The following is a 23,063-nucleotide window of genomic DNA, read 5'->3' on the forward strand; positions in this document are numbered from 1 at the left end:
AAATACAAAACGCCATACATACACACGCATTCGTGTAGGCCCCACTTTTTAAGTGGTAGCAACTGTGACCACTGTGTAACTAAGCACCAAGAAGTACCAACTTGATTTTTTAAAACTACTACCTCTCAGTGGGACTATAGTTGCCGTTGATTTATTGAGACAAGTTTATCCTCGCCTACTTTCTTAATAGGTTTGGATTGACTGAGATTACCTCTTAAGTTTTAACTCAATTCAATTAGTTTGACCCTGACTTTGGATTAAGGGGATGTAGTCCGTCGTCGTAGCTGGATTGGCTGGATTGGTCAGGCTGATCTTTTTAAATCAGTCACATTACATCAAATTATCATAAAAAAAAAAAAAGAGGTAGGAACTAATGATTCAATAAATAATATCAGTTAGAAAGATTAAAAAATAACATAAAGGAAAAAGAAAAAAACAAATGAAATAGGATGAAAAAAAGTTTAGAAATCATCATTTAATGTAGAAGAAATAATAAATTTAAACTATAAATTACAAGAAATTATTTTCATAAGAACAAACAAGTAATTTTTCAAATTGTAAGAGGCTTCGTTAACAAACGAGTGAGGGTTTGTTTTTTTGTGACTAGGGTTAGGATTCCTCTCTTTGGCAAAGATGTTAGCATGAAAAAGAAGATTATTGTTTGGCTAAGTTTTTCAAAAAAATTAAGATGGTAAAGTAATAAATTGAAGATGAAAATAGATATCAGACACATATAGCTAGTTAAGATTTATTTCTCTAACAAGTTGACAAGTATAATAACCATGTTATTGATTTATTCTCTCATTCAAACTTTAGAATAAAATTTATGATTGATGAATGTCTTTATTGTTAGATGAAAATGAACAACTAAGATTAGCATGTAAAATTATAATATAATTAATAAGTCTTTATTATTAGATGAAAATAAACAACTAAGATTAGCATGTAAAATTATAATATAATTAATAAGTCTTTATTACTGGATGAAAATGAACAACAAAGATTAGCATGTAAAATTATAATATAATTAATAAATATAAAATATTACAAATTACGGTTAGACTCGAATTGGATATGAATTACAATTTATAAATGAGTCATAAAATGTTTGCCCATCGAGAATTGTGGGTATAATACTAGTAATTTCGGAAAAATGGGCGAGTCAAATACAACTTCAGCGAGGCTCTGACCAGATTATTCGGTGGCGTGGGACCTACATGGGATGGGCTTAACAGGATCCGTTCGTGAATTAATAGTCCTCTAGGGATATTTGAGTCATTTCATAATTAGAAAATCTACTCTAAAGCGTCGGTCGCACGTACGGTACGTCGCGGTTCACGCGTGCGAGACCACTTCGTCTCCATTGGCAGTGTTGGTGCCCTTTTAATTCGAGCATCTATTCCAGTTACCTCTCTCTTCTCTCTCTCATCATCACACCTCTCTTTCTCTCTCTCTGAACTCCACAATCTCAAATCCAACAAAATTCAGGGCTTTGTGGTTGTCACTTTACAGCTCAACTTGCATTTCACTGAGCTGCCACCGTAGATCGAATCAAGGTGTGTATATTTCTGTTCCGATTCTATTTTTTTTTTGTTCTTTTAGAAATTGCTTGTAATGTAGCTCAATAATCAAAGTTAAACAAATAATAATCGAGAAATCGATCTCTTTTTAAAAAAATAATTTCCTGTTTATGGTTTATCGTCTCGATTCAGGGCACACATTGCTTTGAAATGTTGCATTCTAGTGTTACTGAAGCTGTAGTAACTCAATATTTGTTCATTTATTTATATGCATGTATGTGTATGTAATTATTTTTATTTGTTGTGTTGATTGTATGGATTCGTTTATAATCGGGACTCATGAGGGCAAATTTTTGAAAGAGATTAATGCTTTACTGAAATTGGTGTGGTTAGATTTTGTTTTTTGTTGTTGGGCTGAGTGAGCTCTGAATTGACTGAATGAGTCAGTTGGAATTTATAAGTAGAGAGGTACAGGGGTGTCTTCGGCTTAGTTGGGAGCTATTCGAACGTGAATTGAGTAAAATGATCCTTGATAGCTGTTTTATGCTGTGATTTTTTATGGGCAAATTGGAAAAAGGAAAACTGAAGCTGGAAACTGTAGTTTTTGATGAGATGGGCCATGCTTCTTCAATTACTTATCAGTTAATGTTGCTGGACTTGTTGATCAGGGTCAGCAGTGAAACAGCAGTACGAGGAAGAAATTTATGTTTCTTTGGGTTGCGTGGTGTATATTGCTCATGCAATAATATTATTATGGCCGAGCTGTGCCCTATTTGACAAATGCTGTTACCGGTTTCAGGAAGATGTAAAGACTGTAGAATCCATTTTTTTTACCCATGTTTTTCATCCTGATTTATCCACTAGGCCAGTCTGGTTGGTTCTTTGTGCCTGAGATATGAAAATACTGTCTTCTCTAGTAATTTGTAAAATATGCAAGAAAGGATGGGAATTCGTAAAATATACAAGGAATGATAGGAAATTAATTAACTTTAGCCGGGGAAATATCAGTTGAGAAGTTCAGATATAATTTTAGCAATGGGATGAGGCTTCTTGTCATTCTTTTTGTGGAAGCCTTCTTGTCATAAATCACAAGTTCACACTTCTCTGGCCATTTTAATTATAAATGAATTCTGAGGGCTTTCGGTTGATTTCTAATTGCTGCTTGTTTTTCTCAATAGGAGAGAAAGGTACACGCATAGTTCATGTGAGAAGTATAGTTTTTGGGCTTATGGCGATTCCTGCTCTTTCAGAAATTATTTCAGAAGTATTTCTAGATATAGTTATTAAACTAGAATGTGATTTAGAGAGGAGGAGGGAGGTGCAGTCCATGTTCTTCAACTTTCACCTAATCCTAGATTTGTTTGGGAGATGAAATGCTGCAGGGATGTATTTATGTTAATTTACTTCATAAAAAAGCCAAGTAGTGTAACTATGGTTTTACGTTATCGTTTCTGTCTATTGAAAGTTGAAACTATATGTTGAAAGATCACGTTAAGCTCATCTCCTTCACAATCTGTATACTTTATGCTTCTCTTTGGCATTTTTGTGTATTTCAGAAGTATCTCGTACATATCTCTCATCTCTCTCTTATATGGATAAATACATGCATCTGGACACACATATTATATACATTTATGTGTTCATATCTCTCCCTCTCTGTCTCTTTTCCCTTTTTGAAGTCGCATTTGTGTGTGGGGTTGTGGGGGGGGGGGGGGGGGGGGGGGGGTGTTGTTGGTGTTGGTGTTATAACACTGACACTTTTCGCAGTGTGCTGAGTCTGCACTTTAGATGGACAGGTCCTTGTATATATATATATTTTGAAGGCCGTGATTTATGTAGTTATTTTGTTTGGTCTTTTTTCTTGATTCTGTGGGTATTGCAAACTTAAGTCGTAAATGGTCATACCGGTGCTTCACTTAACCTGAATTTTTTACTTTTTTGATCATCTAAAAATCATTTTTAGTATTATTACTCAGGAACTCTATAATTTGGGAAGAAGTTACCTTGGTTTATATTGCAAAACATGTATTGAGAAATTGAATGAAATCAGTCATCCCGCTAGAAAAGGTTTAGAAAGCAGGCAATGGTGGCTCTTATGGTGTTTTTATCATAAAAAAACTGCAAGGTCAATTTCTTGGAATAATATTTGACTCAATGAAGTCGTCAGCTCATTGGTGTAAATTCTTGCAAGAATGTGTTCATGATTACTAGAGTAGAGCATAGAGGTTTTGTTTACTGTAATATGCATCTGTCTAGCCTATATACTCTACCAGATAAAAATAAAACAGCTTATATAACCCATTATTTTGCATCTATAATTTTTATCTTACATTTGAAGATATTCTGCTCTGTTTCTTAAATCATAATTGCTTAAATCACATTTTTTATTTATTTTTTGTCCCTCTCCAGGGAACAACATTTTTTTCTTTGCTTGCTGGATGCTATATGTTCAAGGAAAGCATCTTAAAGCCTGGTGTATCAGATGATTTGTAGTATCTCTATTATGCTTGACCAGCTCCACAATGGGCATCTTTCTTATGAGTTGTCAATGGCTATTGCTTCTTTATGTTATACTTCTTTACATTCTGGCGGACAAAACCACGTCTCTCAGTCCTGATGGTATGGTTCTCTGTCTATGTTTATTTTTTCTGGTGTTGTCATTAGTATTCTGGGTTGGAAATTGCTGATAGGTATTGTATTGTTGTACCCTTAGATCATATTCATGTAACTATAAGACTTGGGTAATTATGTTGGATATGATTCCTAAGTTTGCCGCCAATGCTTGTCACACTTGGTGGACACAATCTCCAATCAACTAGTTGAATTTAAGAGGCACCATCTTTTGGAGCTCAACCTAATGATTTCTGTCTTTTCTATGGGCCCGGGGATTCAATCTGAATTCTCTTTAGCCCATCCATCTACCATCTGAGTTAAGGTCTACGGGCTTGTCAGATGCCTGTGGTTGAGTTTAAATTTTTTAGACTGCTATTCAATCTTTTGTAATATAATAGTGAATATGTTGGATTTTTGATATGCATTTGATTGGTTCAGCAATTAAGTGATTTTTCTCAATGGCTCTTAACCTCATAGCCTATTTCTCAACCAACAAAGGACATCCCAATTCTTAAGACATTATAACAGTTCCCTCTCTCTGTTTGTATGTGTGTCTGATGTGATAATGATAGTATGTAAAACCTTGAGTTGTGATTTGTAGGTGAGGTGCTTATAAGCTTTAGGACAGCTATTATTAGTTCAGATGGTGTTCTTGTTCACTGGCGACCAGAAGATCCTGATCCTTGCGGGTGGAAAGGAGTGAAATGCGATCCAAAAACCAAGAGAGTTTTATCTTTGTGAGTTTTGAAAATAACCTGAAGATTTGACTTTGATCCTTTTCGTTTTGTTTTTGTTTTGTTTTGTTGAGTACTTAATAAGTGCTATTTCCATAACACATTTAATCAACCTTACTTCTATTTACATTTAACAATTGTTAACATTTTGAATATATGGTATATTGTTATGTGAAAAATTACTGCAGGTTAGTGAGCCACGTTATTGAATTAGGTTGCTTTAAATATCATGCATAAATAAACCACAATGACATTCAATGATTCAATAGAACACGGGTGCTTTTCATTTTACACCTTTGAAAATTGTTTTTCTTCTACATGGTTATGTTAAATCTCTTTAATGGTTTGTTTATTTGAATAAATGGTATATTTTTCAATGTTTAGTACTGTATATGAATATCATCACTTAAAGCTTATACTTCAAAAATTTGACATTATAGTGATTCTTGCAGGCAAAAAAAGTAGCTATTTGTCCAATTTTGAAAATAACCTGAAGATTTGACTTTGATCCTTTTGTTTTTGTTTTTGTTTTGTTTTGTTTTGTTGAGTACTTAATAAGTGCTATTTCCATCACACATTTAATCAACCTAACTTTTATTTACATTTAACAATTGTTAACATTTTGAATATATGGTATATTGTTATGTGAAAATTACTGCAGGTTAGTGAGCCATGTTATTGAATTAGGTTGCTTTAAATATCATGCATAATGAAACCATGATGACATTCAATGATTCAATAGAACACGGGTGCTTTTCATTTTACGCCTTAGAAAATTGTTTTTCTTCTACACGGATATGTTAAATCTCTTTAATGGTTTGTTTATTTGAATAAATGGTATATTTTTCAATGTTTAGTACTGTATATGAATATCATCGCTTAAAGCTTATACTTCAAAAATTTGACATTATAGTGATTCTTGCAGGCAAAAAAAGTAGCTATTTGTCCAATTTCTAGTTAATTATTTGAAATATCTTAGCTTTGCATGATAAATAGGTGTTTTCTCTCCTAATATTGCACATTAAAATGCCAATAGGTGCTTTCCCTCCTAATATTATCAATTTTTCTTTAAGCTGCCTTAGGTATTTCTGGATTTTTCTGATAAAATAAATTATTTGTTGTATTGAAGACAATGATTACCAATATACATTCATGTACTATGGACGCTATAATGGTGATTGTTCTACAAAAGTACATTTGATAGTAAAAATTTTACTTGGGGCATGAAGTAGGGAGAATTTCATCGATACTGTGATCATTGGAATTGCAAAAGTGGTTGAAATTCCAAAAAAGCCCATATCAAGACTAGAAAAACTACTAGCATCTACCTTTAAAAAAAAAATAAAAAAAAAACCACTAGCATCTGCAGCTCAAATATTTGAGGGGAGCAACACCTTTTGGACAAACTTCACAGACAAATACTTTCTAACTACTGAAAAAAAAATTGGAAATTTGGAAGGAATGTGATGAACTCCCAAGGGCATTTTTCTCTCTAGTAGCATCAATCATTTTTTGAAATTAAGGTTGCATAAAAAGTGCTCAAATGGGGAGTGCAGCCCACATAAACAAAGAGGGACCAAATAGGGCCCCTAACCACTCAAAACTGTCCAAAAAATCAACCATCTCCTCCATGGATTTGCAATTTTTCCCATAAACTCGACAAAAAAGAGAACAAATGATAAAAAATTTCAGTTCCCCAATAGGAAGCTCCTTCCCATTAAAGGATCTCCTATTTCATTCCTTCCCCAAGTGCACAAAGGTGCTACCCTCCAAAAGTCACGGGCTTGGGATCCTATTTTACACTCTCCAATCCTCAATCAAGCCAAGCGTGAATCGTGGCATAACCCACTAAACTCCAAGCAAAGACAAAAGCATCCCCCAACTATCCCTAGCCACAGGGCAATGCAGCCAAAGATGATCCACCTACTCTTCATCCCTCTTGCACATACAGCACTAGTTCACAACAGTCTGTCTCCTCCTCCTCAGATTATCCAAACAGAATCCTCCCAAAGCATTCGTTCAAGCAAAGAAGGTCACTTTGAGGGGGGCCTTCGTACATCCAATGGCTTTCCAGGAAAAGAAAGCCACGGGCCATCCGTAAGGGCTCTATAGAGTGAATGCACCTCAAACCTCCCCTGAGAAGAAAGCACCTACACTCGGGAGTCGACAGGATCACCCCTCACCTTTTGAGGATACAACTCAAACACCTCAAAACATCATCCATCTCCCAGTCCTGGAAATGCCTCAAGAAACGGACATCACATGTCGTCCTCCCGCTATCAAGCCGATAACAGTCGACCACAAAAACATGCCTATCTGTAGCGATCCGAAAGAGTCTAAGGGAGATGCAAGTGAGCCGCCGGTCACTGCAAAAATCATTCAGAATTTTCTGTATATTTGCCAAAGGACAGAGCAGAATTTTCTGTATATTTGCCAAAGGATAGAGCACCTAAGTATTTCCCGTTCTCTTGGGACCTCTACAGCCACTAGCCAACAAGAATCTTTTTTCTAGTGGTAGTAACTCTATTAGCTAATCACTACCATTTTCCTGCTTAAGGGCATAAACCATGTCAAGTGAACTGTGCTCTCCTTTCTCATTCCCCCACTGGAGCAAAGAAAATCGATTGTGGTCAATCTTCTCTGTCTCTCCAAGTGCAATAGTGAAACCATAAACAAAGATGTTCTCCTAGGTCACATTATTTCCCTAAATCATCTGAGGTGGCAATGTTGGAAGTTCCAAAATGTCTTTATGTGGAAAAAAAATTATGGATGTTAAATACTATTTGGTTGATTGAAAGGTAGTTTGCTTTACAATTGAAGAGAGAAGGTTAAGAATTTGGCTGATTTATACCATGAAAATAGTCTATCATTGACCAATGTACGTGGACGTGTTTGAGAGATTGAGACTGCGGGAAAGTTCTGTTTTGAATTTCAAGAGTGAGGGTTGGCTAGTTGACTAAAGAGGCTTGAGGATCCAACGAAGTTCATGTTTTGAGTGCAACTGTGAAAGGACTGGAGGATTCACAGAATGGACTTGTTTGTCAGTAGAAATGGTTCAAAAATGCTTTAAGCATGATATTTGGTGCGGTGAGGTTCTTTTCAATCCGAATATGTTTTGGAATTGTAATGGCTATTGCATATGGTCAGTGAGGATGCTCCTTTCAGATACCTAAATATTGTGAAGACATACATGATTGGGAAAAAGGGGCAGTCACTGCTTTCTGGGAGAGGCACTATTGTGGTGAAATAATGAGATACAGGGGGATGCATATTAGTTTGGAAGTGAATCCAAATATTTTTTCTCTATAGGCTTTATTGTGGATATGGATGCTGGTTAGTTTGGAAGATAATCCGAATGATTTCTTCTGTGTAGTCTTTATTGTAAATACGGACGCTGGTCTCACCCGTCATTTTTCCGCTCATGGGACATGTTGATTACAAACTTTTTCCTCTTAGGAATGCCTTGGACGCTGTCTTCTTCAATAGTGGACTTATTTTGTGGATAATAGGTGGTTATGGTTGCAAGCTAAATTTAGGGGTCTAAATATTTTGGATGGCGTGTTTTTTGTTTGATCCTGGAAGAATTTTTGTTAGTAGGATGGAAGAATTTTTGCAAAGCTTATGTGAAGACTCTCCCCTACTAAAAATTGTAAAAAATAAGCTCCTCGTCTATCGGATTTTCGTAAGTACATGGGAAACTCACTCGGGTTCAGGGAATCTCTCTACGCTTTGAATATGGGTCTTATTTCTAAGCCCGGACTTGGATCTCAGTACAACCAACGGGACTGCTCTTGAATACAAACCTCCCTCTCCTTTGAGAACTCAACATTGAAAACATGGAACAGTTTTCGGATGAAGATGAATGGTGGTACGCTGATGTGTCTGCTGGTGTGCTTGAGGCAGGGTCTCTTTTAAGGAGAGGCAGGGTTCCTATTCGACGGCTTACATGGCTTAGAGAAAAGAAATAGGCCTAAAAATCCAAATCTTACATCCTGTATTCTTCTTGTTGGTTTTGGCTTGAAGGTTTGGGAACGGCTCCCTCTCTCTCCTCTACCGTCAGCTTCAGTCACTCAGTAGCTCGGTTCTTCCTCACGGCCTCTGAGACCATATCCTGGGAATGGAATTGCTATGCCCAGATCCAATATTTTAGTGTCTATTTGCCCTGCCTTGCCATCCCCAGAGAAAACTCTTCAATGTTCTCTTGCTCTTCTGGAACTCTTTATTCTTCAATATTGCCCCTTTCTAGTTCAGTTCCATATCATCCTGCAAATCCCGATGCAGAGGCTGCCCCGCCCTCGTATCACCATCTTCAACAAGAAGATGAAAGAATCTGTTTATGAAAGACCGTGTTTTTCAATGTCGAGCTGAGGTTGATCTATGAATGTCCTTTCTGCTATCATTTGAAAACGTTCCAAAAGCAGTTGCGTTCCCCCTTGTGGTTGTTCCCGGAGCGGCATAACGGAAAAAAGAGTTGGGATCCTGGTGTCCATTTTCAAATTGTTCTCTGGGAATGATTACTATCCTATCCAATACACACTTGGTAATAGGTTCAATTTTATTTCGTTACTTGAGTAACCAATTTTATCACTAAATCAAACAATATCAAGTTACAATATACTGGTAAAATTGATCTTATGTATATAAATCCCATTTGTATGCATAAGTCACGTAGAATGTAACTTGAAAATTTTGATACATCTCATGCAAACATAATGGAATGGTATGCTGAATTTATGAAAATCATATTCATTGGATAAACATGTCAAACATGATGACCTTCATATTCGTATCAATTTATAATACTAAATGTGTTTTTTCTTTCCCTCTAATTGTGCAGGAGCCTTCCTTATCACAAATTGAGTGGATCTATATCACCAGCTATTGGGAAGCTAGAGCATTTAGAATTCTTGTATGTATTTGTGGGGAAATTCCTTGCTTTCTTGATAGTTGATATATGTTTACTTTGATAGATTTGTGATGCAGTTGCTGATGCTATGTGTAATGTATAATATGCTGTAGAGCTCTCCACAACAACAACTTTTATGGGACAATTCCTCCAGAATTGGGAAATTGTACACAGTTGAAAGCATTGTAAGTACAATCTTCTAGCGCTCTAATCAGGAACATTTTTATTTTTATTTTATTACTGAATACAGAAAAATGGTATGTTTTTTTGATCGGTAGTGAAGCTGTGATTAAAAGTTAACCAATGAAAAGCTTTTAAAATTTGTGGTTTAGAGTTGATCCTAAATATTGAAAATGATCATTTTAAGTAATCCTTTGGTCTTCAGTTGGTATTGTTATATTATCATTTTTTGAAACTTCATTTCCATGTATTCCGTTTTACTTTTATTAATATTTTGTCCCTCTGTTTCTAATGTATTTCTCTATAGCTCTCATTTTGTTCACAAAACTTTCTTAGAGTTAACAACATGCACTGATCTAAAACTATTGTAAATAAGTATAGACTTAATACTGATCATTGGTGAAATCCGACCTACATAAAATTTATGCTGAATTGAAGACCTACTTATTATGCATAAAGTAAGGTGCTGCTAAATGGAAGGATCTTATCAACGTCCATGTTTTGCCACGTGGTACAGACTCTAGTCTGTCTTACATGTACGGTTTAGATACATATCCTGGATAATTTTTATAAGGTTTAAAGGAATTTATTTTCTTTTTTAAAGCCCATCAAATTACTTCTCTTGGTGCTTTCTCACATGCCTTCTCTAAGTCGATGAAAACCATGTGTGAATCTTTATGTTGTTCATACCTCTGTCCGCTGGCTTTTCCAAAATCCTTTGTTTTAGAACAATTGTATAGCATTACATTTAGTTGGCATTGGTGGAGAACTTGAACATAGGTGTGCTTGATTTGCTTAAACATGCATTTGATCTGATTCTCAAATAAAGCAAGGATACGGAGAAGATAACACCTCATGGAATAGTTTAAGATGGAGTGACATAATTGTATTGAACGGTGAACGTCACCTTCAATAAATATTAAATTGCATTTTGATGGTTTTGGCACTGCTCATGACATCAAATTCTCATTGACTATTGACATATATGTCAGGTGTTGTGGATCTTGCCACATAGGCAAAGTGGCAAGATTTATGATGGGTTCTTCAAGTCCCTTTTTTTAATGATCCTGCTCAATCATATGTTTCTCCTAAAGCCTAATGAAAGCAGCAAAGAACTGTCTTCCTCTTTAGTTTGTTTTGTTGTGTATTATGCCTGGTTTTGCAATAACAGACAGTGAAGAGGTTATAGGGATCAGTTTGATCCGTATCACATTCCACAAGGGGCCCAATATTACCTCCATCATGAACCCTTCATCACCTGCGAATGATATATGCTCTAGAGAAAATTAGTTCCATTAAAGGTTGGCTCTATATATCGATGTTGCCGTCGGCCTTAAAGCTTTAGAGGACCCTCTACGACTGGTTTTCCATTGTTTATTATGCGGTGGTTGCGATCATGTCCATGAGTCTTGCTAACTCAATGGTTTTGTTGTTGTTGTTGTTGACGTTTTTGTTTGCTAATGGTAAAATGAGAAAGATTGCAATTGATATTTGAGCATTTATTTTTTGAAAAGTAGGTTTTTGAGCATTTATATAGTAGGTATAAATCCAAAATGTTGTCTACAATATTTTGTTTTATTTATCTGCTAGGTAAACTTTTTAAATTGAGATAACTTGTTAATCTATCATATTCTACAGATATTTGCAGGGTAACTACTTAAGTGGACTAATTCCCAATGAATTGGGAAATCTTTCAGTGCTTGAAAATATGTAAGTTCTTTCTCTAATATTTATATTGTTCTTTAATCTCATATGTGGTTTGGTAGTTTTTTTTTTTTTTTTTTTTTATCGATTTGGTGAGACATTTCCAATGTGGAAGGTTGTACAGAGACTCAGATTTTCCTTGCCAATTTAAAATTTAATAAATTTTCTAGTCGATAAGGATTTTCAAGCATGTCTTTCAAGTTGAAATGAGATATGACATTATTGTGTTAAATTCCTGTGTCATTACATTTTGGCATGACCGTCAATACAATACAATTCCCTGTCATTGCAAAGAATATGTGGCTTGTATTTGGAGTTGACTGCAGTAACCCTGTGCACTGCACGAACTTAGTAATGACAAATAAAGTTTCTTAAACACAACTATAGTCTTTTTTTATTCATAATTTTTATTTATTTATTTATTATTTTATTTTCTAGGAGAAAATGGTGCTTTTATGTAATGTAGAGTGTTCAACATGAGCGCTTTATTTGTTTGAAATAATAACGCAAGGAAAGCAACATAAAAAGAGAGTTTTATCAACAATTATTTAATAAATTTAAAACATCCAATGTGTTCACAGGTGTATGTCAAACCTTACATTTTGGATACATATTCCATACCCATACTCAGATGTCACGTGTATGGGTCTGAGTAATGGAAATTCAGAGCAATTGTATGAGAAAAAGGTTGGTATTTGTAGTTGGGAGAAGATGCAAGAAGCTTTTCTACCATGTGATATGCACAATTCTTGTTGTGGCGGTTCTCAATCTTTATCAAGAGGGTAATTCTTTTAGGGCGCACAAAAATAACTTTACTGCGTTTTGATTAAGAATGTTTTGAAAGAGGTGAAAATTGATGGTTGCTCGCTAGATAACGGTCTCAAAGAGGCATTTCAAGGTGACCTTGCTATAGATACTTTTTGGTTGAGTAAAGATGCACACCACATTGTGTTCAGGGTTGAGGAAAAGTTAGTCGACAATATTCTGAGGCTGATGGGGACTAAAACGTGAAAAGTTTATTGATATATTATAGTTTACTGTACTTGTGAGGTTTTCAGTGATTGGCTTTAAGCTTGCATCTTTGAAGTCCTTCGAAAAATATAAAATGCTTTTAGTTCTTTATTTTTGGGTTCAGGGATGGAATTGTAAATCCGTGAGGGATATTGGGGATATGTTGTTGAGGGTATAGCGGGAATCGTTGGTCCTTTTGCAGTTGTTTCTGGGATGCGCTTCCCTCTTGAGCGTGCTTTAATGAAATATTAGTTACATATATAAAAAGCTTTCTTTATTGTCTTTGTTTGTATTGAATAATATTTTACTTGGCGTCGGATTTTCTGTATATATCCATAATTATATTCCCTTATTTAGCATCATTTTGACTGATTTTTTTGGTGTCAGAGCCATAATATCTCTTTTGGGGAACCTCAACCCGCTCTTTCAGATGATTCACCACTGTATTACAATGGCATCCCCAGTTACCTTTTCTTTTCCCTGGCATTTCCAGCTACCTAGTTATATAAAATATCTTCTCAACAGTTGTTATGGGGCATTAATGCAACCATGCTTACTCCCAAATGAAAAAGTTCCCTGTTTGTTATGATTTGTAAAATTTGGACATTACAAATATAAATGCTTGATAAAGGAAAAATTAATGCGTAAATCTTTATGGATTTAAAAGATGTTATCAAATTCGATGAAAGTGACGTTGATAGGAAAATTCGTTAATTGCTAGAGATGCTAAAAATAGAATAACAATTTAATGGTTCTTAGCTTGAGTTAGAAGCTTTCTATATCATTGTCAGCTTAAAGAGGTTCAATAGGAATCTGATTTAGTTTATCCAAGAAAAAAAAAAAAAAGGTTAATTTCTTTCTGCACCTAGAAACAAACCATTTGATTGGCATTGGAAATCATTTAAATGGTATCACATTGAGAACGACCTCAGTTATCCAGATGCAAAATGTTTGTTAATTGGTTGTTGCACCAAAAAACTAATTAAGTATTTCCTTTTCCTGATTGACAGGGATATTTCAAGCAACTCTCTCGGTGGATATATTCCACCATCACTAGGGAAGTTGTACAAACTCTTAACATTGTGAGTATGACTTTGTTCAAGATTGTTAGTGTTGATAGTTCTCTGTGAACCTATTTTTAATTGTTAAAATCTTATTTAATGTCTGAAGCAATGTGTCAACCAATTTTCTGGTCGGAGCAGTACCATCTGAAGGTGTGCTTATCAACTTCACAGAGAACTCGTAAGTTTGGGGTTTTGATTTCCTTTCACGTTAAATTTTTTTTGGAGTCACCAGGGTTTTTTTAGTTTTCCATGTAGAACTTAATGCATAATGTAGTTCCTTGTGTTGCTGTTCATTTTTCGTTAATTTTTTTTTTCTGGAGTCACCAGGGTTTTTTTAGGTTTCCGTGTAGAACTTAATTCATAATGTAGTTCCTTGTGTTGCCTGTTCATTTTTCATTATATTTGGATTGTCTGGCATGCATTGGGTTGGGTTTGAAATAAGATCCTCGTTTATCGAGATAAAACCCCTTTCTTTTTTGTAAAACTTTGTTCAGTATCTCCAACTATTACTTTGTTAAACAATGCAGAATTTTCAATATCTGCCCTTGATGAGTTCTGTTTTGTTGGATTAATTGACGTATCCAGAAATTCTTGTTAATTCCCGTTTTCTGAAATGTAATTGCGATTAAAGGGTAGAACAAAATGCAATTATGGGTAACTTACAACCATGTATATGCATAACAGGGTGCCACCTTGATCCCTATTCTAATGCTACAGCAATTGCAGTCTTGGCCAATGAGATCAGGGGCTTAAAGAATGGTGGGGAATGGAAAATAAAAATAAAACAGAAATGAGGATAGGAATTGGATTTGGGAGAAACTGAAAGTCTTCCGGGAAGAAAAAAGATGATGCAGTGGTGGTGAGGAAATGAGATGATGGTTTGTGAGTTCTTTTCTGTTGGATAGTAATAACTACTAAAGTTCAGGGTTTGTGTAATTTTACTTCTGTGTGGAGCACAAAAGGCTGAATCAGAATCGTGGAAAGTATCTAGTCTATGTGTTATTGGTTATGCTTAATTTGTTTTCATTTGTCTTCTCCCTTTGTTTTCTTTTCCATTTCTGGGTTGCAGTTTCCTCACTGGAGATGTATTATAATAAATAATCATTGATTGTGTTTGTGCCACCTTAAAACATGTGTTTCCTCACATGTTTTCTTTTTTGTTGGGTTTTTGGGAGAGATCATAGATCTTTAGAGGAAATTGTTGATTTTTTGGCCTCTTTGAAGGCTTAAAGGTCCTTTGTGGCCTTGTGTATTTCTTCTAGGCTTCGCTCCCCTTTTGAGCGCTTTTATAAATTTTTTCTTACTTATCAAAAAAAAAAAAAAAAAGTATTGTGAATACCAAAATGTTACTGCCACACTGTGTTTACTATCAAATTGGCATAAATTTATGTTTTGAAAAGAAAGTTTCTTCAGGGGATTTGTTCTTAAGGAAGATTCTAGTGTAATGAAGTTATGTTTACATTGAGCATGCAAGTTGCTGCTATTACCAACTTCTGTGATGGAATTGCTATTCCCTCAATAGCTTTAAGAGATTGTCACACTTTCACTATTTTGATTTGATGCGTTACTTTGCAGCTTTATTGGAAATCGCGGTTTGTGTGGGAAACAAGTCAATGTGACATGCAAAGATGATGCTGGGGGTCCTTCAACTTATTCCCAACCTCCTTCAGGTAAAAGATTCATGAGTTGGGAACTGATCATTTATTGACTCTAGTTTCTACAACTACCAATTTGCTGATAGTGATGACTACAAATTGTTTCACTTTCTATGATGAAGATATTGAAAATTTACTGTTGGACTACACTATTACCTATGTTGCAGACAGTCATACAGAGGCATGCCATTGTTAGATGTAACGATCTTCTGGACACTCCCATAAACATGTTAAACATGCTCCAAACACGTCTAATGGTTTATCTTGTACAAGGCTGACACATGTCAAGCCTCCCACAAACAAAATTTTTAATTTATTTTTATTTATTTATATAGAATACGATATATTTGCATAAAGTGTTAACAGTGAGAGTAGGAGTGCCAGTAACTCAATTTGAGTGAACAAAATCTTGTTCCATATTTGGGATCAGTTACGTGGATTTTGTTTTATCATTTTGCTCTAAGATCATAACTTCAGTTGAGCAACACACTCATTTTTGTCCTTAGTGTACACATTGGCATTCTTCATTCCTGATTATTACTCTAATGCGGACTATGTATTACACACTGGTGCAGTTATTGATTATTGCTGCACATGGACAAATTGTTCTCATCTGTTTTCTCTCACCATCTCATAATTGTATTACATCTTACCTTACACTCATCTCAATATCTACATTTTGATTGTGCTCATTCTATGTAAATCTATTACTTGATCGTCCAATATTATGTCTTATAAAAGCTTGGATGGTTTAAATGTCTGTTTTAAGAATTTACCTATTTTGTGCAATGAGGTACATGTATAAAATTACTATTTTTGCTTACAAAGGAAGCTACATGCATTAGGAATGGTTTAAATGTCTGTTTTATAGAATTTACCTATTTTGAGCAATAAAGGTAGATGTATAAAATTACTATTTCTCCTTACAAAGGAAGCTACATGCATTAGGAATAATAATATGATTGTAAAAAACTCCTAGTAGAACTCAATATTTTTGAGTTAGCATCAACATTATTTCGTACAACAATTCTGGGTATATCTAGATCACTAGCACAATTTTCTCTAATATCAGTATCGTATATTGTTTTGTTTTGTTTTTTTTTTTTTTTAATCTTTATTTGTTTTTCTTTTTTCCTTCTAGCCCAAAATCAAGATGAAAAGAAGAAATACTCTGGGCGGCTACTTATAAGTGCGTCAGCGACTGTGGGTGCCCTCCTCCTGGTGGCACTTATGTGTTTCTGGGGCTGTTTTCTCTATAAGAAACTTGGTAAAAATGATGGTAGAAGTCTTGCAATGGATGTTGGTGGAGGTGCTGCTCTCATGACCATTGCATGAATTTGAGCTGTTTTTGTTTACAGTTTTGTGCTTTCATGTTTCTGGAATTGAACTGTATCTATTTACATCTTATTGCTTCAGGTGCATCAATTGTTATGTTTCACGGAGACTTGCCATACTCTTCAAAGGATATCATTAAAAAATTGGAGACTTTGAATGAGGAACATATAATTGGGTCTGGGGGCTTTGGTACAGTGTATAGGCTTGCAATGGATGATGGCAGTGTATTTGCTTTGAAAAGGATCATGAAGATGAATGAGGGCTTTGATCGATTTTTTGAGAGGGAGCTTGAAATTCTTGGAAGCATAAAACATCGATACCTAGTAAATTTGCGAGGGTACTGCAATTCTCCAACATCAAAGCTGTTGATATATGATTTTTTACCTGGTGGTAGCCTTGATGAAGCTCTCCATGGTAAGATCCCTTTCTCTTATTTTAACGTTTTTTTACTTGCATCATGTGGGTGTCTCCAGTTTAAGCTAACGATGGAACTCGGAAGCTGAATTAAACATTTGACATGGTGAGTTTGACCCTTCATTTTGAGTTCATTGTCATGGTAGACTAAAAAGCTATATTTTAAGCTTATTGACCACTAAGTTACATCATCATCTTTGCCTTAATCCCTATAAGAAGGGGGTTGGCCACATGAATTCTCGTTTTTCATTCTTTTCTATTACTATACATGTCTCCTATTATATTTAATTTTTTAAAATGATGTCCAATTACTTCATCCCATGTTAGTTTTGGTCCGCATCTTTGTCTCTTAGCTTCTATGCACAATAATCTCTCTTTTCTCAGTGGTGCATCTATGGTTTTATGTAATTTGCGGCTTATATATTTGTTTGACAAGCATTTCACCTAATGGATATAATTGAAGCTTTCATTGACCATGTTATATCTTACATCATTATTAATTCTTACGAAATGTATGTTTTATTTTTTATATGCATGCTTATGTTCATATGTGCACATATATATTTCTATTCTAATTATTGATAATGATTATGAATTTCTCAAAAGATTTTTTTTTTTTTTTTTTTTTTTTTTAAGATTATCAATTGTTATTTTTCGTGAACAAGTTTATTTAATTTCTAAAAACAAGATGTTTAATTTGTTGATATCTTTAATTCGTGATCATGACAATGTCTCACAGGCTTACAGTGTAGGTTTTTAGATCAGCCATAAAACAGCTTAAAATTTTCCGATTCTTTCAGTTTTCATGGTAGTATGATCAGCCGGAATTTATTTTTATTTTTTAAAAAAAGAATAAAAAAAAGAAATGTACATATTCTTGATGGTGTCTGAGTCAAGTTGTACCTAGCAGAGTATATGATCCAATTTTCAATTTAAGATAGTTAACTTCCATGCATAAATATATGGGAATCAATTATATATTGTAAATTTGTAATGCCCTGTACAGAAAGATCTGAGCAACTAGATTGGGATGCACGTCTAAATATTATCATGGGAGCTGCGAAAGGGCTGGCTTACTTGCATCATGACTGTGCACCGCGAATTGTACACCGTGACATAAAGTCGAGCAACATCTTGCTTGATGGCAATTTGGAGGCTCGAGTATCCGACTTTGGACTAGCCAAATTATTGGAGGATACAGAATCTCATATTACGACAGTTGTAGCTGGAACCTTTGGTTATCTAGCTCCAGGTAGGCAATTTTTTTACAGTTGTTACTCAAACTTAATTAATTAGATTTATTTATATTTATTTTTAAATAACTTTTGTTATATCAGAACAATGAAACCTTGTTCCTGCTGTTGATCTGAATTGAGTAGTTGGGAAGAGGCAATCATTATCACGGTGAATCCTGCTGTTGGTCACAAAGTTTTTTGTATATAGTTGGTATGCCAGATTCTGTCCATGGGAGAGGATTGCCCAACTTACTGACAACTCACTTTCTATCCTTCTAAAAAACTTGAGAAAACACAGTGAATGTTTGCTTTTGTGAAAATAAGCTATTTTTAAACAAGAGTGGATGGGAGGAAAAGGATAAATTCACGTAGAGTAAATTTAAGATAAGTGATTTTTAGAATTAGAAGAGAGAGAGAGAGGGTCTTAAATAATTTATCTTTAACAAAATGACAACCCACTTGTGGAAATGAGACTGTTAAAGTTGGATGAGCGGAGTGACTTGAAGAGATATGGTCACTAATGAAAGAGTGAGAAAAATAGGTGTAGCACCTAAGAAGCACGGAAACGGATACGGGACACGACACGGATACGGCGACACGGCAAATCCTAAAAAATTAGGACACTGACACGGCGGGGACACGTCAAATAAGAAATATGTTTTCTATGTATATGATGTTGTACTTTAAGAAATTAAGAGTAATATTATTTTTTACATTCTCATAATGAAAAAAAAAAAAAAAATGTGTTTCGCTGGAAAAAAGAAGGAATGATAGAAAGAGGGTTAAGAAAGAGAGAAAAAAAATACAAAGAGACAAAGAGGATTAGGTTTTTGTTAGAAAAAGAATTAGGCCTTAGTTAAAAATAAAGGTAAGAATCCATAGAAGAGAAAAGTTCACGGGGAATAGAGGAAAAAGGAAAAAGAGACAAAAAGAAATTTATTGTGAAAAGAAAAGAAAAAGTATTTAGGGTTTGTGAAGAATAAGAAGAAGAAAGAAAAAAGGAGGATGAAGAATAAGAGAGAAAAAAGGGGGGAGAGAGAGAGAGAGAGAGAGAGAGAGAGAGACCATTCACCGGTTGGGTCAACAAGAGAGTCAAAGATGGTCGTTCAAGGGTTCGAACCTATGAACTAAAATATAAGAATAAATATCTAATTGTTTGAATATAAAATTGTTTTATGAAACACCTAGTTTTTAAGTAATTATGTAATTAGACAACTCCTAATATTTACACTTCAACTCAACATTGTTTCTAAAACTTTCTTAAAAATTCCAAAGATTTGAGACACGCGTGTCGGACATGTATCCATGGCTTGTCGGAAGTGTGTCCGGATATTTGAAAAAATATAAAATATTCGGACACATATTTTGGCATGTCCGGCGCGTGTCGGTGTCCTACACGGATTCTTTGCCCTTTTAGGCGTGTCTGTGTGTAGCACTCATCGATGAGAAAATTAGATAGTTTAGAGTTAGATGGTTTGGATACATACATCAAAGACCTAGAGGCGCCCGATTAAATGAGGAAGACTAGTTGTAATAGAATGTAAGAGTTGGAGAGGGCGACCAAAAATTACATTGGATGAGGTTATTAAAAATTACTTAAAGAAGTTAATAGGGTAGGTGAATGGCATGCAATAGAAAAGCTTGGAGAGAGAATTCATGCGGCCGGCCCCATTCATAAGGGATTAAGGCAAGGATGATGACGACGACAACCCATTACAACTGCTTATTCCCTTGTGAAATATTGGATTGGAAGCAATATGCCTGACTGCATGACTTAAAACATACCCACACCACCTGTCATAAACCCCATTTTCTGTAGAAGATGCTTGATGGACATCATTATTCATGTAGTAATTAGTATGATGTGTAACTTTGTACTAAGCCAGTTCTAAATGGTCCCAGAATAATCAGCTTTCTTTTTCTCCTACAATCAATCTCAAGAAAAGGAAAAAGAACAAAAGTTGGCAGTGTAATGAACTGACCTGATTGTTTGTTTATAAAGCTGTTGTATAGAAATTGTATGATTTTGCATAAGCATTCTGGAGTCTCTCTTATCCTGACTCTGTTGTATTACTTCATTGGCAGAGTATATGCAAAGTGGTAGAGCAACAGAAAAGACTGACGTTTATAGTTTTGGGGTGCTGGTGCTTGAAGTAGTGAGTGGAAAGCGGCCCACTGATGCATCCTTCATTGAGAAGGGCCTCAACATTATTGGCTGGGTATTTATCTTCTCTGCACTTGTTTAGAGCGCTTTCTGCCATGGAGTCATTGTCTTCTTCTGGAATTGTTTCTGGTGATGCATAGTTTTTTTCAAATGAATTTGACTTCTATCATGTGGCTAGACTATTAAGGGCATGGTGCATTAGCAGAGTAGTTTTATTAATTAGACAGCTAAAAAGTGGATTACACATTGATGCATGTTTTCAAATTAGTTTTAGTTAACATCACTTTAGCTGTTAAATTACTTTTTGTCCCTGCTGCACAAACACTGACTTGAGATACACGGAGACTACGATGTCCTTGTGATGTTAAACAGAGTTTCACTGAAGCTGGATATTATTAGGTCTATTACTGCTATATCTGCTGAGAGTTGGTAGTTCTAATTTCTATCCCAACAAGACATTCAATGCCACCTCAAGTGCTTGATGATAAATTATTTTTATCTTAAACCTGGAAATTTTAGTTCCTTTTTCTCGTTTTACTCAGTGTGGGATTTAGTTCTTCTATGCATGTGAAATTCATAGAAGAAACAAAATCAGGTTATTAAATAAAAATTATTAACAAAAAAGGTTACAAGATAAGTTCATCTTTTGAAGTATTAGTTAAAATATGAATAGTATTGTTGTAGACTTAATTAATTGCTACTAAATGGATCCTTGGGAGGAACAAGGATTTCACTCACATGGTCATTCTCTCATTAGAGAGGAAAAGTGAATCTTCCTAACAGATGTCTTCTCTTATAAGATAATAGTGGCGACACTTGACACAAATTCATAGGGCATGGGATGGCTGGTTTAGGATGTTTGATTAACTTCAAAAAAAAAAAAATTTGCCCTTTTAAACCATATATCTATATGCTCTTTTGTTTTACTAATCATTTTTTTGGAAAATGGTTTTTCTAATTCAATTAGTTTATATATGACATTAACACATTCATGCAGAGGACCCCTATACACCCTACATGCCAGTGCAACATTCAAATGACCATAGGTCACTTCCACTTTTATTGATCCTCCTCTTTTCTTTTCTTTTTTTGCAGTTAAATTTTTTAGTTACAGAGAATCGACAACGGGAGATTGTTGATTCACGCTGTGAAGGGGTTCAGGCAGAAAACCTTGATGCCCTGCTTTCAATTGCTATTCAGTGCGTGTCCTCAGCCCCAGAGGATCGGCCTACCATGCACAGGGTGGTCCAAATACTAGAATCTGAGGTCATGACCCCATGCCCAAGTGACTTTTATGATTCCAACTCTGAATGAAAACGCTGAGGAAATGGAGAAGATCATCTGTGTTTTGCATCTTATATATCACTGTTGATTAAAGCAACAAAGTAGAGAAGGATGCATGCAGTTAAAGGGGATCAGAATCTCTAAAAGTTCATTTTTTTTCCCTTCAATTATTCATTCTTTCTGCATAGTTATGACAGAAGATGCCCCTTTCATCTGTGCCCATTCTCCTCAAAACCTGAGCAATTAGTTCTTCGTAACCGGATTCAGGGTCCATTCCCTAGTTTTTGTGTCCTCACTTGGCGTGGATGCTTGCTGTGTTCCCTTTCTCCACATGATTGAAATTTCCACTTCTGGTGTGAGTAATTAGTTCCATCACTTTTCTGTTTATTTTTTTCCTTTTTTGCCTTTTCTTTTCTTTTTTTATTTTTATTTTTCCTTCTCCTTTTGTAATCTCCCTGGCTATATTATCTCAAATTTAAGTGTATATGACATAATTTAAATTAATTTTATGCCACCCTTTGCGAAGGATTCTTCTGTTGTTGATGCTGTTTTTGTATAATATTTTTCCAGTTGCAATAATTGATCACTGGATGAATGCAAGTTGTTTATCATGTTAGCCTTTTGTTGAAATGATTTATTGTGTTATGTAAATAGGTAACCATTTATAGAAATATATTACCTCTTTTATCTCTTCTTTTATCGAGTGGCTTACTTCAGTCTCACTCGATTGATATGGAATTTCTAGAAATTTAGCTGGAAGTGTGCAACATTACATATAAATCATAGAACCCCCATGAAAATAGAAACTCAATGTGAAAGGACAGTCGCGCAAGCGACTGGAATTAACAGTCCTCAAATCATGTGAACAGATCTTAAAAATTAAAAAATTGCTTGTAGATTTGATTTGATTAACATAATATATTATTGATCCTTCTCCCCCGTTGCCTTTTCTATCTTCAAGTCGAGTTTATGTCTTTTAAATACCAATGCAGCCGGATATGGTGCTTTAATATACATCTTGATGGTACCCACTGGTTCGAGCTTCAACCATAAGCTAATGGGGCTTTTTGTACACAAGAAGAATATGCACCAAATGTTGACCTCCCCATATGTGCCTTGTTATTTTGGTTATTATTTTGTGTAGTCTGATCAATCTAAATCTATTTCCAAGGGTCTAACAAATCCTTTATCATTCTCATGCACAACTTGCTCTACAAATCCAAAGAACTCAAGAAAAGCGGTAA

At 35.0% G+C, this 23,063-nt stretch overlaps 1 protein-coding gene across 1 annotated transcript; it reads left to right on the forward strand.

Moving 5' to 3' along the window:
- The first annotated feature begins 1,398 nt into the window (after positions 1–1,398).
- On the forward strand, positions 1,399–22,360 carry LOC132308819 (LRR receptor-like serine/threonine-protein kinase FEI 1). Its single transcript, XM_059807060.1, has 14 exons — positions 1,399–1,556; positions 3,930–4,139; positions 4,735–4,870; positions 9,705–9,776; positions 9,887–9,958; positions 11,592–11,663; positions 13,679–13,750; positions 13,839–13,910; positions 15,308–15,402; positions 16,529–16,696; positions 16,804–17,136; positions 18,143–18,388; positions 20,457–20,590; positions 21,631–22,360. Exons 2-14 carry the CDS (start codon positions 4,043–4,045, stop codon positions 21,847–21,849), a joined length of 1,788 nt encoding a protein of 595 aa, XP_059663043.1. The 5' UTR covers positions 1,399–1,556; positions 3,930–4,042; the 3' UTR covers positions 21,850–22,360.
- The last annotated feature ends 703 nt before the right edge of the window (positions 22,361–23,063 follow it).

The sequence above is a fragment of the Cornus florida genome, unplaced genomic scaffold (assembly GCF_030987335.1).
Source record: "Cornus florida cultivar Cherokee Brave unplaced genomic scaffold, ASM3098733v1 CherokeeBrave_3.0.0_Hap2_Chr05, whole genome shotgun sequence".
In the NCBI taxonomy this organism is placed as follows: Eukaryota; Viridiplantae; Streptophyta; class Magnoliopsida; order Cornales; family Cornaceae; genus Cornus; species Cornus florida.